This window comes from Lupinus angustifolius, chromosome LG02 (genome assembly GCF_001865875.1).
Source record: "Lupinus angustifolius cultivar Tanjil chromosome LG02, LupAngTanjil_v1.0, whole genome shotgun sequence".
NCBI classification, from domain to species: Eukaryota; Viridiplantae; Streptophyta; class Magnoliopsida; order Fabales; family Fabaceae; genus Lupinus; species Lupinus angustifolius.
This window is the reverse complement of record NC_032010.1, coordinates 11,364,710-11,384,274: the sequence shown is the minus strand read 5'-3', so window position 1 is coordinate 11,384,274 and position 19,565 is coordinate 11,364,710. Positions and strand designations below refer to the sequence as shown.

General features: G+C 30.7%; 2 protein-coding genes across 3 annotated transcripts; one reads left to right on the top strand and one right to left on the bottom strand.

Annotated features, from left to right (window-relative positions):
- Positions 457-4,215, top strand: LOC109335761 (protein PNS1). 2 transcript variants are annotated; one of them, XM_019571937.1, is made up of 5 exons: positions 457-616; positions 694-1,029; positions 1,377-2,288; positions 3,472-3,705; positions 3,973-4,215. In XM_019571937.1, exons 1-5 carry the CDS (start codon positions 599-601, stop codon positions 4,147-4,149), a joined length of 1,677 nt encoding a protein of 558 aa, XP_019427482.1. In that variant the 5' UTR covers positions 457-598; the 3' UTR covers positions 4,150-4,215. The 2 variants fall into 2 exon arrangements, with proteins under 2 accessions (XP_019427482.1, XP_019427486.1); XM_019571941.1 differs by having other exon boundaries at positions 458-616; positions 1,380-2,288.
- Positions 14,078-16,844, bottom strand: LOC109335754 (N-alpha-acetyltransferase daf-31). The gene is made up of 2 exons (XM_019571923.1): positions 16,471-16,844; positions 14,078-14,608 (listed from the first exon to the last, which is right to left on the bottom strand). The coding sequence occupies exons 1-2, from the start codon at positions 16,768-16,770 to the stop codon at positions 14,327-14,329; spliced, it is 582 nt and encodes a 193-aa protein (XP_019427468.1). The 5' UTR covers positions 16,771-16,844; the 3' UTR covers positions 14,078-14,326.

Here is a 19,565-nt window from a genome sequence, read left to right as displayed (position 1 = left end):
ATTAAATTACTAAAATAGTAATAGAAAAAGACATTATGTTAAAATAAAGATAATAACCAAATAATTTAATATGTGAGATAAAAAAGTTTGGACGCCGTACATGCAGCAGGGTGGGATCCGATTATTAGATACCAATTTCTATTAAAAAATTATCATATTTTTTAAGAATATTTTTCATCATAAAAGGAAGGTAAATAGCAATGAGAATAACATATTAAAATGTATATAAGAGTTTTTATAATATTATTGTATCTATTATTCATATTTAATTACTATTGAAAAACCAATAAAAAAGTACATGTGTATGACCGACTAAAACCCCATATAAATAAAAAGATGAATAATTTCAATTCATGACAAAAACATTTAAGAATTTGTTAGATATAATACAAATAAATAATATATAATATATAAACTCTTTAATATAACGGGTGATTATTGTAAAATATTTCCGTTCAATGTTGTATTGGTGTAAGAGTAACGTCATCCACTATAGAAAAAACAGTACCAACATTCCAGAGACACACCAACGCCATCTTCCACCGTTGTCACCGCCGTCACCAGAGTAACAAAGACACTTATAACTGAAACTTTCCAAATGGGTGCTGCTGAACCTGTACGTTCTTTTTATATGTCTAAATGGGTTGTTGCTATTTGTGTAAAGTTTGAATTTTTTGCTGTTGTTTGTGTTAGGTGGATAAGAGAGAAAGAGAAAATGAAACTGAAGCTGATGTAAGGGATGATGCAAAGAAAGAGGATTCAGAAGTGAAAGACTTGGAAAAAGGAGAAGTGGGTTTTGAAGAAAGAGTGATTTATAGTAATAGTAATGCTAATAATGATGGTGTTGATGATGTTCATAATGATCATGAAGAATTTCAGGTATCAAGGTTCAATAGGTTGAACCCCACTAACCCTTTGAGGATTGTGCTTAATAATAATACAAGAGTTGCAGCTCCTTCTCCTGCTCAATCTCAACGTTCTCAACCTCAATCTCAATCTCAACCTCGTTCTACTCCTACCCCACAACAAGTATGTTTTTTTTTTCTAATTTCCAAGTCAATTCCTTTGTCATAATTTACATTTTTGTTTGTTTTTTTATTAAAGATTATAAGGGGTTCCACTAGTCTTCAATAATGTCTTCCAGGTCATTTTGGAATGCTTCATTTTTATTTATTTAGAAAAAAATATGGAATCTGTTACCTTTTTCAGAGAAATGGGTTTTTCAACCAACTCCTTTATGACAATTTACATGTTTCTTTTGTTACATATTATAAGGGGTTTCCTGATTCTTAAATAATTTTTCAAGTCATACTTGTTATTTCTAAATTTTTTAAGGTTTAAGATTTTTAGTTTTATGGATTTTTTTCCTTTTTTAGCAGCAACCAGTGACACTGAATTCCAGAAAATATACCAACAGAATATCCTTGTTTCTCTTTATTTTCCACATGTGTTTAGCTGTGGCATTGGTATGTTTTCTAGTATTCAGGGGAGTTCAGGGTCTTATCCAAGCATCAGAATCTATGAAGAGGAAAGAGAAAAGGGTGTTAATGTACTTTCTGCCTCAAGTGGAAGCTGCAACTCTTATGAGCATTATTCTTGCATTTACTTGGCAAGGAGCAATTAGGAAATGGCCTACTTTTATGGTTCATTTCATACTTTGGTGCACTTTTTTGATGTCTCTGGCTGCTGGCATATTTCTTGTTTGTCTCCAAATGCCACCGACTGATGGTGTTGGTGTTTGTTTCATTGCTTTCGCAATTGGGAATGGCTTATATGCTTGTTGGGTTAGTCATAGAATTAAGTTTTGTTGTAAAGTCTTCAGTTTATCACTTCAGCCTATGTCCAAATTCCGTGATTTAAATAGACCTACTTATATTATGCTTGGGGTCGGATTTGTGTGGATATCTCTATGGAGTTTAGCTGTGATCGGTGCGTTGAACTTCTATTTCCCTCCTTTGATCATCATTGCATTAGTGTTGAGCTTGGCTTGGACTACAGAGGTCATGAGGAATGTTGTTAATATCACTGTTAGTAGGGTTATTGCCTTGTACTACCTTAGAGGAATGCAATCAAGCACCCAATTTTGCTTTCTGAGAGCGTTGACGCGGAATCTTGGCAGTGCTTGTTTGGGGTCAGTCTTTGTGCCAACAATTGAAGCCCTTAGAGTTGTTGCACGAGCTTTGAATTTGCTCGAGGGAGAAGACGAGTTCATGTTTTGTTGTGCTCATTGTTGTCTGCGTGTGATGGAAACAATTTTCAGAAACGGCAATAGCTGGGCATATGTACAGGTAACTTAACAAATAAATAATTAATTGATACATATATCTGCAATAAAGAGAGTTTGGCGCAACAGTAAGGTTGTTCTTTAGGAGCCATGAGTTCATGGGTTCAAATCTTGACCACCTCTCTGCTTGTTAAGTACATCTACCCTCTCCATACCCACTAAGTTGGAGCCTCGTGCATTGAGCCGCATTTTTTTATATATCATAGTGTTTATGGTAAATATGATTATGAATTGTTAATCTTCAGGTAATGTTAAAATTCAGTTTCTCTGATGCTTGTACACAACATGTTTGTAAGTTCTAACTTAATAAAGTTTAATCACTCATTGGGATCCTACACTAATAAGTTTGTAATTGGGTTCTTGAGTGTCTAGAAGATTTATAATTGGCCCCTTATTCAGTTTTTGTTAGGGTTCCTTTAAGTTATGCATCGACTTCCTTGTTGGGTACCTAGACTTTTTTAGAAAAAATGTCCCTACACTTTCTTGAATATTATAATTGGTCCCTATAACCCTAATAGAAGACCCATATCACAACCTTTTTATGGGCTCAGGGACACAATTATACACTTTTATAGTTTGGGGACCTATTTGAAATTTTCCAAAATGTACAGGGACCTAAAACATAATTTAACTTTGAAAAAAATGTTCAACCTGCTTAGTTGGTTTCAGATTTTAGAACAATGGAATCTACTTTTGATATTTTCCCATTGGTTAGTCATTGCTATTTCTCTTCAAAACTTTATCTGTAAAGTTAATATTATTTGGTTTATCTGATACTGTGGATTCTTTTGCTATATGGTCAATGGTCCCTACCTACTTTCCCATTGCATTGTTATCATTTATTTTGTTCTGAAGTTACTACAGAGCAATCACCATCTGAAAGCTGGTGGTGCTTGTCAATGTGGTCCTTCCACCATTTTTATTTAACTGCTTATTCAACATGAGTAATTCATGGTTTAAGATCAATTATCATGGTTTTAAATATGGGTCTGTGGCTGCTATAGATACAAATATGTTAATATTTTGTGAGTCATCGAAACCATATTCGCGACTGCAACAACCACATATGGCAACAATTGTCTGAAATGTCAAGGTTTTAGGAGTTTCTTAAACCGCGATCGATATTTAAAACCTTGTCAATTATTTACTTTGAGTTATGTAACTTACAATTTATTTCATTTCAACAGATAGCAGCCTATGGAAAAGGTTTTGTAAATGCATCCCAAGACACTTGGGCCCTCTTTGAGAAGGAAGAAATGGAGCCAGTTGTGGATGCTGATATAACCAGCTCAATATGCTTCCTCACCGGGGTATGCAGTGGCTCAATTTGTGTCATTGTGGTGGCTGCTTGGACCTATAACGTACACCAAACTTTTACAGCCACCATTTCCCTCCTCACATTCTTCATTGGATACCTTTTGGTAGGTGGTACCCTTTACTTGACTGCATTATTATATTTTTTGTTTGTCCATATCTCGTAATGATTAAAGTGCGAGCTTCGGCACAACACTAATCTTGTTTCTTAGTAACTAGAGGCCACAGGTTCAAATCCCGGAAATAATATTTGCATGCATCTACCTTACCCCAGACCCCACTAGATGAGAGCCTTGTACACTGGGCTACCCTTTATTATATTTGGTCATGATTATTTAGCATGTGACTAAACCATCAACTTGTTGACTTTGCAGACTAGAATAGCTATGGCAGTGCCTCATGCTTGTGTGAGTTGTTACTATGTATGCTATGCTGAGAATCCAGAGAATAGATTGTTTGATAAAACAATTAAGGATCGTCAAGCATTGTTAAAATCTGCTCGTGATGAGATTGTGCCTACGCCAAGGGTGCATAGGACAAGGAGATCATGAACAAGTTATGTATTTCATAGTTTTTTTCTTGTACTTTGTTCAATTTAATGGGGCTCAAGATGTACCATAGTTTTAGGAAGGATAACCTTATGGTCTGTTTGTGAGTTGATTTTTGGAGGAAAATGTTATACACTTATGAGATAGTTTCGAGCCTTTCATTTCTCTTTCTCTTCCTTTCAAATTCAACTCATAAAAGACCCTTAGGACATGAAAAGGGTTGAATTGAAGTCAATACAAGTCTATTATGGCTGATGAGGTGGTTTTGTTGAGAAATGATCTGGCATAGAAAGAGGTGGAGCCATAATTGGAATAGAGGAATGTGGAGCACATGAAATTAATCAACTAGGCCACTATGAAAAAAGGTGGCATGTGGTCCTTTCCTTGTATATTATATGTTATTGTTGCACATATGCTTTTAGGATATTCTGAAGTCCCATTATTATTTTAGTGTAACATGTGTACATAACTGTAGAAGCACTTTTATTTAATTGTTATTGCAATCCTTTAACTATGTCCACGAATTCTTAAAACAACACGGGTAGTTGGCCCCAAGTAAAAAGTTATTTTTATAATGAAATAATTAAGTTTTAGATATTGAATATATAATACTTTCATTATAAAATCAATAGGAGGTTATGTGTTATCGGTAGGTGGTTTAGAAATTTATATTATTTTTAGAATTACTAAAGGCAAACTTGTTTGTAATGTATATTTTAAAAGAGAATAAATAGTCTTCTCATAGAACTTAGTTACCTTAAATTCACTTATTATTTGACATGTGTTATAAAAAATAAAATATATGTCAAACAATGAATGAATTTAAGAAGATAAATTATCTCAAAGATATTTTATTCTCATTTTAAAAATACAAAAGTACATATTCTAACAATTAAATATTTTTGTAGTGTGATCCACATGTTACTCAGTGGTGAGTGGGGTTTGTTAATTAATTGGATTGAAGTATCAAACTTTCTCTTGGTTTTTCTTCCCAAAAGTCTACAAAATGGACTTGGACAGGTTAACCCCAATGGCTACCAAATATCGTCCTCAGTCTTTATGGGTGTGAAAAATCTAGGTTTTGTTGAGGCCTTGAGGGGGGAAACTCCTATGGAATACCAAGGAGCCTCATAGGTCTAGGTGTAGACCTGCTATGCCGATTTATTCATTGAATAGGTCCTTATTCGCGATAAGATAAGTTGTTATATAAGAAGTATCATCTTCTTAACTTTTCTCTAAATCCCTTTTATTATATATCTTATTTGAGTGTTGGAGATCCTTTTCAAGTATCACTAATGCGACCCAAGGCTAACTCGAGGCTAATTCAACTGAAATCTACCTTCGTATATCATCTCTCCTTCATATAAAAGAACATTGGTATTCTATGTGACTTTCTTAGAATCATTTTTCAAACCAAATAATAAGAATTTGATCCTCATGTGGTCCAATTAAGAAAAGTAATGATAAAATAAGGCTAGAATTTACTTACAATATTATAAAATTAGTGACATTGGTGTCCTTTAGTAAAATAATAATTGGAATTTTATCCCACCTCATTAATGTTCTAAGATTTCACCCGTATTATTTCTTTTCAATTGTCTAATTATGAAACACAAACATCATCTCAACCATGAAGGGATGCAATCAAACAATTACTACTCTAAGGCATCTTCACCCACCACTACTACCTAACTTTGTCACCTTATAGGCTAGGTATATAAATATTTAAGTATTAAAAATTTTACTTACATTTTTTTCTATACTATCATGGCAAATGGCATGTTGAATGAAACATTTTTCCATATGGAAGACAAGTATCAGGCCTAACATTTTGTAGGTCTATTGTGATAAAAAAAATTGGACCTCTATTTTAACTACATGAAACTGTAATATCAAAATTCAAACAAAATTGAGAACTTAACAAATTGTGATGACAACATAAAATAAAATGATTACTCATGTCGAATAATTTAATTATGTAATATTTTTACAATAAATTTTAAACAAAAGAAGTCCTATATAGATTGTGAGAATGCAAAATATACTTTCTTTTTTGGATCTATTATTATTACTTATTGGATAATTGTATCTAACAATTTTTTATGAAATCATCTTCTTGATGAGTATTAAACGGTCTCATGCCTTTTCACTTCAAATCAAATTATTATTTTAATTATAGATCAACTATATATGATAATATAAAACAATGGTCATTACAACTAACAATACATTGAACTAACTTATTGGTAGAGTAATATTGACAACACAACAAATTTTAAAAAGTAAAAACAATAACACATTTGTTATATAGAGACATAATTAATCATATAAGTAAACAATATTTGAGCCCCATTATGAGTCGATTACTTTGAACTTGCCACATACCCTTTCAGTCGGACATGGGGAAGACAATGAAGAATCCCAGAACAACCATCTCTAGGAATCCTTTGACAACACGCCATGTCAATCATTATCATTGTTGCAGTAACATCCAACGGTGTATTGTGTTGCGCGACCAAACCACCATCTCGTGCTAAGAAGAAATCTAAATCACTAGTAAGATCGTAGATTGTGTGTGCAACATTGTTCAATCTATTTTCAATCTATAATAGACCAAGTTAGTTTGTTGTGTGCTGAATTTAATTTGGGTAAAACATGCCTTATCAAGGACATATATTTGGGTTGATGGAACAATGGTGGCCTCCGTGTGAAAGGGAAGCAATGGGAAAATTAAAAATAAATAGTTAACAGAAAAAAGTATATGCACCGATAATATATGAATTTTATATATTATCAGTGTATAATCCATCATTCATGTCTAATTATTATTGACTCTTCAAAAAAAGTAATGCTATCTACAAATCTTTATATTACATTGATATTATACTAGGTGTTTATGCATAATGCACAAATAATGTACATATATTTTATAACGTTAATAAATCATATATCCCCATTATATTTTTTGCATTCAATAGTTGCAATATTAACATTGGTTATTGAGCATATATGTATAATATTAACATTTATATATGCATTTGTATAAGCATTGATTTGTGGAAAATATAATTATAGAAAGTATTTGATTCTAAAATAACTCAATAAATAAAATTCAAATTGTATTGAATAATATCTCACCTCTATATTCTCTATATAAAATTATAAATATAAAGACTTCTTTTTGCATCTTATTTTTTGTGATTACATTTATAAGTACCATATAAAGTCATAAGGATTTTTTAGCATCTCTTGAATGATTATTTTTATTTTAGATTATGTTCATTATGTATAAATATTTGAATATATTTTTAGCATTCAAATATAGTATAATTAAATGTTATTTATTTGATTATGTTTTAGCTAATAATCATTGTATGAAAATAACTCATAAATTAAAGATTCATTTCTATTATTTGGAAGATATATTTTTCTATACAACCGTAATATTTTACTATACATATTTTTCTATTAAGTCTGTCATTTTTATAATATACATATTTGAATTAATATTTTTATTGTTGGAATTAAGTTAATTCATATGTATTATTAAATTCATATGTTGTGGATAACTCAATGTACAACACGTTATTGTTTACATTAATTTGTAGTTTCAAATATGCTAATAATGTTTCAAATCTTTGTGTATTAATTTTACTATTATTGTCTTATCTTATTTTTTATACCAAATGATTTGATGAGCTATTAGGATGTGATATTTTTTGTAATATATTTGAAAAACACATTAAGTTGTGATTTGACAGTATATTTTTTCTGATAATTTTAATCGAAATAATAAAAATAGTCTAATAATTGATTTGTTTTTCTTATATATTCCTAATTAAAATACATATATTTTCCATGAATATATCTATTATTGTTATCTTTTAATTAAATAATATAATGATAGTAATTAAGTATTTTGAAAATTCTCATTCGTTATATTCTCATATGTTATACTAATATATATTCAAAAATTGTTAAGATTTTTAATATTCTTAATCTAATATCTTAATATTCTATTTATTATATACTTATCATTATTACTATCTTAATATTGTAAAAAGTAACATTGTAATATTAGAAGCAAACACTAAATCCGGAACAAAATATATTTATAATGAGTGTTGCCTAAAATTGAAGAATAAAAATAAGTCAAACAAAATATAAATCAAATATGCGTTATAATATACACAACTTTGTAAATCTTATGATTATTTTTAAGAAAATAGAGGTAAAAGAATCAATTATGTAATCACAATAAAATCAAATCAATGACATAGTTTTTCAATAATTATGTAATCACAATAGAATCAATTATGATTTTATAATTGATCTTATGTGTACCTGTATTAATTTATAGCTTGAAATATACTAATAATATTTCAAATCTTTGTGTATTAATTTTCTACCATTGGTTTATCTTATTTTTTATAAGGAATGATTTGATAAGCTATTATGATGTGATAATATATTTCTCCGAATATTAATTTCATTAATATTAACATATTGTTCCTTAGAAATCTTCATCTCCTTTCTAGTAACAGTCAACCAATTTTCATACATGTGAGTGAGTTTGAGAGTAGAAGATGATAGATTTGTTAAATAAAATATGTGAAATTTATATGATGAAGAAGTTATATCTACCACAAATGAAGAAAAATTGAAATAATATAAAAATAAAAGTTGATCACAATTTGAGTTATATCATACTTATGAGTTAGTTTTAAAAGTTAAAGATGATAAATTTGTTGATTACAATTTGACAAAACAATATAAAGTATATCAACTTCCAACAGAAACATAAATTAAAAGAATAGTTGTAAGAGACACTCTAAGGAAATTGCAACCAGAACAATTGTGAGAAAAACTACACAATATTTTCTCTCCTTTATTATTTATTTAATAAGTCATTATGTTTATATTTTTAAATAAATAGTAAAATATAGTTTTAATGGTGTGTGTAAGGTTGTATAGTAATAGATGATGAACTTTTGGAGGGGAAACTTTGCATGAGGTATTGACATGTGTCCCTAATAAGCAAATTTTGCATAAGGTATTGACTTGTGTCCCTATGAGTTTTTTTTGTTATATATTTATTATTTATTTAATGAGTCATTATGTTTATATTTTTAAACAAATAGTAAAAGATAGTTTTAATCATGTGTGTAAGGTTGTATAGTATGAGTGATGAAATTTTGGAGGGGAAACTTTGTATGAGGTATTGACATGTGTCCCTAAGAAGAAAACTTTGCATAAAGTATTGACATGTGTCCCTATGAGTTTTTTTTGTTATATATTTATTATTATTTATTTAATGAGTCATTATGTTTATATTTTTAAACAAATAGTAAATATAGTTATAATCATGTGTGTAAGGTTGTATAGCAAGAGGTGATGAGCTTTTGGTGGGGAAACTTTGCATGAGGTATTGACATGTGTCCATAAGAAGCAAATTTTGCATAAAATATTGACATGTGTCCCTATAGGAGTTTTTTTTGTTATATAGTAAATAGAAGTTAAATGATGAACATATTATTAATACCTTATCAAAGCAGACAATATAATTGTATAGTGATATATAGTTTAATAATTAGTTCTCTAATTATTCTGAATATTGGTGAAATTAGATGTAATATATATTATTTTAATATAAATGTTGAAAAATTAAGAAAAAATAATGAATAATTTTATTGATAAACAAAATGTGTCCTTGAAAGATATAATATTTTAAAAGTATAAATAAAGTTAGAATACTTCTACCCTCTTTGATCCTCCACTTTTAAATGAAAATTAATTGATATTAATATAGATGGTAAATGTTTTTACTTATTATGACCAATTTTATTGTATGTTATCATTAAAGAGTCCATTTCAGTGATTTTTGAGGATGGTAAGGTGACGAATACTTTAAGATTATGTTTGGTTCTATAGAAAATAAGATGAAAGAAAAGATGAGAAAAAAAGTTATAAAAATGTCATTTTTCATGTTTTGTTCCAAAACTAAATAGAAGCGAACGAAAAGACATGTATGTCCCTATAAAAAAACTTTTTTTTCCTATTAAAAATTTCAAATTTGCCTTTTGACCATGAATAAATTGAGGGGGAAAATCTAGGTAAAAATAGATACAATGTAGTGAACTTCTTTATTTATATTCATTTCTATGTGAAATTAGTTAAACTAATTTTATTTTCTTTACTTCTCAACTCACAAATAAATAGTAATTGTGTATCCTCAATAAAAATAGAGTGAAAATAAAAAACATAAATAGTTAATATTTCCAACAAGGTGACAAATAATAAATAAATTAAAAAGAAAAAACTCAAATGTGTGAAAGTGAAATGATTAAAAATATAAAAGTGATTGTTAAAAGTATGATATACTTTCTTTATAGAAGAAGATATATGATGTTAATAATGTTCATTGAATTTTATAAACATAAAATAGTTATATTAAACTTTATAGTTTACATGCTACTTAAAATAATATTAATTAATTTATGAAAAATAAATTATTTAGTTATTTGTAATTTGCAATAAAAAATAGTGTTTAAAAAATTAGACATACTAGTGGTAAGCAGGACCTGGTTTGGTCGGATCATGATTAGGCCCATATACTGTGTCTAGTGTCGCGTTCGGATTCAAAAAGTAAATGCAGTCAATATTTAGGGTCGGGTAGGGGACAAACATGATATGTCTCATCGTCCCGTGATCACTCGCTTATCATGTTTGTATGTATTTCTATTCAATTGTATACAGAATAATGACATCTCATTAAATATCATTGATTCTCTTATATTTCATCATATATACATGATTAACAATATATACACATATATCAATTCATATGTCAAAATTACATATCCATAATAATAAGGAAAATATTGAGAAAACTTTATTCAAAGGATGTACGCATTACATTTAATCGAATGTTGTCTTAGTTGATATTTGAGGTCGGGTTAACTTCGGGTCTAAGGTCAGATCCGGGTTAAAAATAAATGATTCTATCAACATTTAGGGTCGAGTAAGGGACAAACCGTACTCAATCTAACTCGGTTCATGCTCACCCTTAACATACTACTTAATTATATATATAGGGATTTGCTAACATGAGGATACCTCATTTTGTGAAAGATCATGTTACCATAGTGTATCCAATTATTCTAAACAAAAGCACCCTTTTAATTTTTTTACTTAACTATGTTAAAAGGGTTGTTTTAGTAACTTGTTATTCTTTTAATAATAAAAAAAAGCAAAAAAAACAAATTTCTCTCGCTTCCACCTCACTTAAATTATCTTTCCTTCCCAATTTAAACATTTTTACTCATGCTCATTTTTTAGGCTCCATGGCTGTCCAACCTCAAATTTTTTTACTAACTGTTTGGGTTGTTAAAATCCTGTTTTTGTAAAGATTATGAGTTCTGCACATAACCCACCAACAATGTGCTTCAGGCGACAATGTTTCTCTTCGGCATTTTATCGAAAACTTTGAAAGCATCCTCCATGTTTCCATTTCTTTCTCACTATTGTATCACTTATACGTTGAATATAGGCTCTTGTTTGCTTTTAAAAACTCAAATCTCATCATTATTATCTTTATGAGAGAGAAATGGGGAGGAAGAAGATGCAAGAAGAGAGGATTAAAACAACCCAAACAACTTAAGAGTAAAAACTTTTGAATGTCATCTAACCCAAATAAATTGAGAACAAAATAGAAAATTTTAGAAAAATAGGATTTTAACAGCCATGGAACCTAGAAGAAGAGTAGTGAGTAAAAAATGATGAGGTTGAGAAGGAAAGATAGAATTTGACTTAGGTGGAGGTGAGAGAAATTTGTTTTTTTATTTAGTAGAAGAATAACAAGTTACTAAAATCACCTTGTTAACATAGTTAAGTAAAAAGGGTGTTTTAGTCTAGTATAATTGGGCACATGATCCTAACATATCCTTCACAAAATGAAAATGAGGTTACTCATGTTAGAAAACCCAAATATATGAGTTTAAAATTTATGCCGCCGTAAGTATAAAAATTGTATACTGTTACACATCATCCACATTTGTATTACTTTTGTTTAAAAGTCGATGATGATTAACATATGAATGATGAACGATTTGCTTACAGTATAAGAATTATTTACACTGTCAGTATACACATCTTAAATTATATATATATATAATAAAAGCGCTTATGTCATTTTAAATACATTATATATAAATATATATTATCATTCCTTTCACTTTTCTTTCATTTTCAATCATATCAAATAATAATATTATCATATCATTTTTTACTATTTTAACTCTTCTTTTTACTTTCACTCATAAGGTTATGAAACCATAAAAGCGGATAACGTGTTAAAAGGTCCATACGTCTGCTTATAATAGGACCACTATCATGTATGGTATTATTGTAGGCAACATTTGTTTCTCATGGTGATATTTATGGATTCAGCTATATCTTTGAAGAAACGTGTGTGTTGAGCAAGATAACCGTGGATAGAGAACGTGAAAAGAAAAGATATACATTATTATTTTATAGGAAACAACGCTTTCTAAATAAAAATATTATATTTATCATATTCAAAGACACTCAATTGGCATTGTTGAGCGAGCACCATAGAAAGTGGACATTCATCAGTACTTTTGAAACACTATTAAATCTAATGTTATATTCTACTGCAATCACATAGACTGTGCTTAGAAGAGCTGTTGAATATTAATTTTAAGTGATATTGTTTTGTAATTCATTCAGGCATGTATGCACACTACTTTTAACCTTTAAGAGTTTTAAACCTCTTCTGATATCATTCTCCACAAATCTTTTTAGAAGGTGATAAAGTATCCCAACAACGATGCACAAGGTCAACCAACAAAGAGTTCCAAGGGAGCACAAGGGTCATGTCCACAACCATCTTCAGACCCTCAAAAGTGTTAAATCTTTCATTCTAAGTCTTGTAGGAAACATTCTCATCATTGTCACATTCTCTTTTTCAAGTCTGTTAAGCCCTTAACAGTTCTCCAAACCAGTATAACACTCAAGAACTAGCTAGACTAAACACTTTTGAAAGCTTAGTGGCATGTGTTTTATGAAGAAAAAAACATTATGCACCAAAATACACTAAGTCACTTATTTGAATCAAGATTCAGATTACTAATCAAAATACATATCTCAGTTCCTTACAAGAATTAAGACTCCTAATCAGTACTTCACAACAACTTTGAACCTTAGGTAAAATGGGTTGAAACTTTTCTAAAGGGTATTTGAAACCAAAATTTAAAGTAGATCCTTATCATATTCCTCAGATACAGAAGATCACAGGTGATACAAGTCTATACATGGAAAAAGTGAGCAAGAAAGAGGAGACAACAAGAAGTTGAGGTGAAATGTGGCGATGGCAATGAAGGAATCACAACTAACAGGACAAGTGAGAATTCAGTTCTGAATGACCATGATGGGCATAACAGAAGGGACAGGTGGCAATCTGTCAGAGAACAGGTGGATTTTCTGCATTTATTCACTATTTCAATTTCTGCTAGCACTTTCTTTTGATGTTGAATGTACTGTTTTGTGGCTGGTTTGTGAATTTTAATAAAGATTGAGGTATTTCAAATTTTCTGTGCTTAGTGTGTTGATTCCTAACACCCTCAATCCTATCCATTTTGCATCTTAAATAAAAGAATGCTCATCCTCACCATCCAGTTTATCCTAAACAAGGCACCAAAAGCTCATTAGTTGCTAACATGATATTGCAAATATCCATCCTCACTATTTAATCATTAACCTCAGTCCCCACTCATTTGCTAACAAAGTTAACAAATTCAATACACAAATACATTAAAACTCACTTTGGAACATAAAATGTGCCTCAAGAAACTAAAAAAAAGAAAAACTTTCTGCACAACCATCAAAGAAAGGCCATATAATTTTCCCGTGATTGAACAGCAAATAAGTTGAACTTTAATCATGCCCATTCAAGTATCATAGACCACAATGCATGTGCTTATTCAACAAAATAGTACAACTTCATATTAAGAGACAAAATCAAACATAATGCAATAAATCTACAGTAGCACAGAACATTACTCAACCACATCAATTCAGCAATGACAAACTAAGCACTAAAGTTTAAATTTTCATAACAGAAATATTAATGAAACAAAAATGGGGGAGATTGCTCTCACAATCAGGCAACTTTAGCATTCCCTTTTGTCTCTGTTTTATCTGCCTTTGCCTCTCCAGAACAACAGCCGCCAGCATGATGATGATGGTGGTGATGGCCCCCACCATGATGCTGATGTATCTGCTTCCCCTTGAGCTGCTTCCTCATGTCATAAGCATCCTCCCCATCCGCATAATACTTTGCCTCCACATCATGAATCTTGTATCCCAAGGTCTCTGTGTACAAGTTAAATGCAGCGCGGTTACTCTTCCTTACGTGTAGTGAGACATACTCGGCACCAAACACCTGTATCAGATACAGTAACCAGGATCAGAGTGAGAGAAAAAGAGAGAAAGAAGATACTATGCCCCTTCGCAAATCAAACACCTTTTATATATAACTTGATGGTAACAAGTAACTAACTAACTATAGAAAGTAGCTTCTAACAAACATGTAACTGAAGTACTGAACTTCACAATTTGCTAACTCAATACAGGAAGAACAAGAAAGGATAGATAGAGAAAGGGTGAGAAACCGAGAAGGAAGAGAACTTTATAGTGAAATTGCTAATCAGATATGAAACCCCTTTAAACACAGTTATATACAATTAGCACGAACAAAATATTCAACTACAAAAACTAACTCCTAATTCCTAACAAACTTTTAAGTAAATTTAGCAAATCTGAGTTATATGCATTATTGAATACAAGGAATTTATAGTGGAAATGAGATTTCTACTGAGAGCTAGAGATCTCCATTCATAACTACGCTAGTGATTACTCAATATCCCCTAGACACATCCCTGACACAGTATAACAGTAAAGCACTATTCCTCAAAGATTCCTTCTCTCTGCCACCTCAGCATGGTAACACGCTCTTGCCAATTCTTCGAGTGTAGACATTCCACGCCTTTACATGAGAAATTATAGTATGCATTTGAAGTGGCAATAAATGCATGCTTCAAGAAGATTTTCACCATTGATTTTACGCGCACTGACATGAATAATAAAAAAATGGAAGTCATCGTGGAGCATGCTATTAATGAAGTCATCCTAAGAAACTTGTCCCTGAACTTAAACTACTTACTATCTGAAACTGTAGTTTGGGAGAAACCAATGGAGGGTAGAAGCAAAATTTCTTCAGGATGTTTCATTGGCTTCTGTTTATGGGCAATATTCTACATCATAATTAAGTGTGCAGGTGTCTTATCCGTAAGGACCAAGAACATCCTATTGGCTTGGGTTAGTAGCAAGAGTCAAGGATTTCATTTGAGAGTTGTATCATTGCTACTTGCTTCCTAGTAAGTTGTGCTTAGGAAGTTATAATATAATAACTGTAATTTGAAATTTCTACATGTTTGGATAATTAATGACAGGTGGAATGGTATGAAATGGAAAAAAAGGAATCACACCATCGTTTGGATATTTTACGATGGGATGGATTGAAGCATAAGTTAGTTCCATTTTATTCCATCCCATACCCCAAATTTAGAGGGAATAAAAGTAGAGGTATTGAAATGAGGCCTTCGCTTGGGATTATTTTAAAAGCTAAACCTCACCTATCCATTTGTTTGAAAATAATTATCCTTTTGTTTGAAAATAATTATCCATTTGTTTGAACATAATTATTTGAATACCAAAGACAAACACTTAGGGTCTGTTTGCGAGTTTGGATGGTGATGGATGGAAAGAAAGGTTTGAGAGTTATCCCACAAGTGTATTTTGTGGCTCCCAAGCCTTCCCCTTTCCTCCATCACCATCCAAAAACCAACTCACAAACATACCATTGGTGTCTCACAATTCTTTCTTATCATTTCAACTTTTCTATTCCCAAAAAATGGATAGGTGTAAGCCTATGCGTCAATCTAGTGTTTTAAATTGCATCACACAACCAGAATTGCATTCTGCGGTTGCAGGAGTCTCTACAATATCATTGCAACCACATCAGCTACAATCACAACATAGCCACAACCACAATTAAAAACACTCTGTCAATCTTTCGTGTACAAATAACATCACTCATTCAAAATTCACTAAACATAGAATATAACCCATTATTTCATCCTATTCTAAAATGTTCACCTCACACACATCAACTCCACTAACAAACAAACACATAACTAAACTATAACAACTTCCTAACTGACATAAACACATAATTTAAAGAACCTGTTCCATGGCGTTCTGCGCGGCGGTCATGAGCTTGGTGGCGATACCGAGCTTGCGATGGGTACGGAGGACAGCAAGGGAGGTGATATGACCGTGACACTCGGTGGTTTCTTCTTCCATCTTGGCGAGGACGTAACCGACAATGCGACCGTTATAGTCTTCGGCGACGTAGAGAAGGTGAGGCCATGAGAGGATGTGATAGAGGTAGTATTTCATCTGGTAGTTCTCAGGGAGACAGAAGAGGTTGCATGCTTGCATTGCAAGAAGGTCGTCGACGGTGGCTTTTCTTATGCACACCATCGTTGAATCAGAGAAGGTTTGGGATTAGGGTTCTGAATGGAGAAGTGATTTTGCATAAAAAAGTATAATACCAAACGCGGGTTATTAAAAGTAATTTTCTTTGTTGATTTTTTTTTATTTTTTTATCTTTATGATTAAGGTGCAGGGACTCAGTTTGGGGCTGGTATTTAGATGGAAAAAAAATCATTTAATTTAAAGACATAAATAATATTTAATTTGGTTGATTTATATTAAGAAATTCAACCAAATTTTATAGGTGGTTTCGATCTAGTTTGGTTAAATTTTTTAATAAAAAATAACAAGTCTAATACATTCTTAAATAGTACACATAAAAAATAAATATTTCAAAATAATAAGTTTAGTATGTTTAAAGGTATCCAAAATTTACATTAAAACCAACAAGTTTACTCATAGACTGATGGTACCAAGCATGATAATTATAAGAATAAGAAAGTAACATCTATAACACATGAGTATAATTATAATAACAAGAAAGTGTTAATTAATAAGTAATAACACTTCTAACAATTAGAGAATATGAAAAATGTACATTTTAGATTATCAATTTCAATGTTAATTAAATTCAGAAACGAAACAATCTTCATTTTTTGTATATGTAATTAGGATTGATTTGGTCTAGATCAGTTTCATTTCTAAAAATTGGAATAAAAAATTGATCCGGATACATCAGTTTTCTAAAAATCAATCCAACACAAGTCAAACAATTCCATTTTTTTTATAGTTTTGGATTGGTTTTCGATTTCTTTTTTGGATTAGTCTAGACCTAAACACCCTTATTTATGGTTTTACAATAGTTTAAGATATCATAAAATGAAAATGTTATATAATTTTGATTAAAATAATATTATTTAATGTACATTGGAACTAAATTAAAAAAAAAATGAAGAAATAAATGTGGAAAGATAAGTAATAAATAAAAAGTATAATTGGAAAATAAAGTATAAATGTGCATTAATTTTTTAAAATATAAAAGATTTGAAAAAATATGAAAAAATTAAAACATAAAAAAAATATGGAACACAAAGAGTACGAAGTAGATTCTATTATGAATTTGACTAGAAGAGATAAATTGTAAGATATTATCATATTTTGATATATAAGGCAAATATGAGTTTGTTCACCAATCATATCATATTTTGATAGATAGAGCAAATATGAGTTTGTTCACCAATCATATCATATTTAACCTAATATATTTCTATCGCATGGGTATTGAGTTACAAATAACCAAGAACATTATAATTTTCCTCATAGTACCAAATACTAATGTGGCCACCACTATAACGGATGTTACCACATCAATATCATTATTATCTAATAAAGACCACATATGCTACAAGAAAATAGTTTCTCACATTTTATTATCCTCTTATCATTCTTCTTATCCTATTCTACCATCAAAGATGACCTAAATGATAATATCACAAAAGGTTTTATTTAAAGGTCTTGTTACTTAACAAACAATGATTTTCTCAAGTGTTTAGACAAATCTGGATCATCAAGTAAGATCAAAGGTTGATATCTGATCTCTAAGAGCAATATTAATAGAAAAAAAGTGTAATAAAAAGATAATTAGCCAATGATCTAAATAATCGAAAATATCATAATAGAGCCTAAAATATCTTATTAATGAGAAGAACTTTTAATTGTTGGGTATCATTGAGGTAAGAATACACCTAGAGGGAGTGAATAGGTGTAGCGGATCACTAATCCCGTTTTTCCGATATTTGTGTAGAATACAAAGCTGTTGTAGTTAATCGATTATCAAGAGAGTTAATTGATTAAAGACAATTGTGTTAATCGATTATGGTCAGTACGTTAATCGATTATACTGGTTGTTTATTCTTTGAAAAATAGACTTTTCTTGCTTTGAAAACAATGATAAATCTTGATCTTTACTATCCTAATATTGATTTATGATTATCAACAAATTAACATCAATTAGCACTTTATCACATAATGCAAATAAACTCGGAAAGCAAGTAAAGACAGAAACGTGAAGAGATAGGGAAAGAGAAAATGTACTCGATGATTTTATCTTGGTTCGTTTGCTGGTGCACTTGTAAACTACATCCACGCCTTCGGTTGATCTGAGAGATTTTTCTTCACTATCAGAAATGTTATTCAATTACGATCACACTTCCAATAGTCCTAACAGAAACTTCTTTCTTGAAACCGTTGAGCCACCAAGCTCGGTTTGACCACCATCTACGCCTACATGGATACCATATTGTTTGTACAATTTGGTCTCAGCCGAAACTATTGCTCGAATCAAGACTCTCTGCCTTGTGAAGACGATCGATTCTGAACTTGTGATGATACCACACCACGAGAATTATCCTCAAATTATAGAAAATTTGTCGAGTTACTTTGCACACAAGATTGTGTGGATATAGACTCTAAATTTAGCTCTATAACCCTTGATAAAAGATCTCACAAACAACACTATAAACTAGATGTGGAAATCATACAAGGTCTTTCAACTGAATGAAAATGTTTAGTACAATGGAAAAGACTTTATCTTTTTTTCTCTCTTTTCTCTCTTGAGAATGTATGCAAGAAAAACTTCTCAAAGAATAAACAAGATAGCTTCGAAAATTAAGCACAATGAATCTTGACTTTTTCTCTCTTTTTGTTCTTTTTCGTTGTTAATTGAAAGTGTGAAAATCTTCTCTTTAAAACTAATTTGTTCTATTTCAAACTAACAACTTTTTAACACGATTCTTTCTCTACAAACTGCGTCTGTAGAAGCCCATCGAGCATGAGCCAAACCC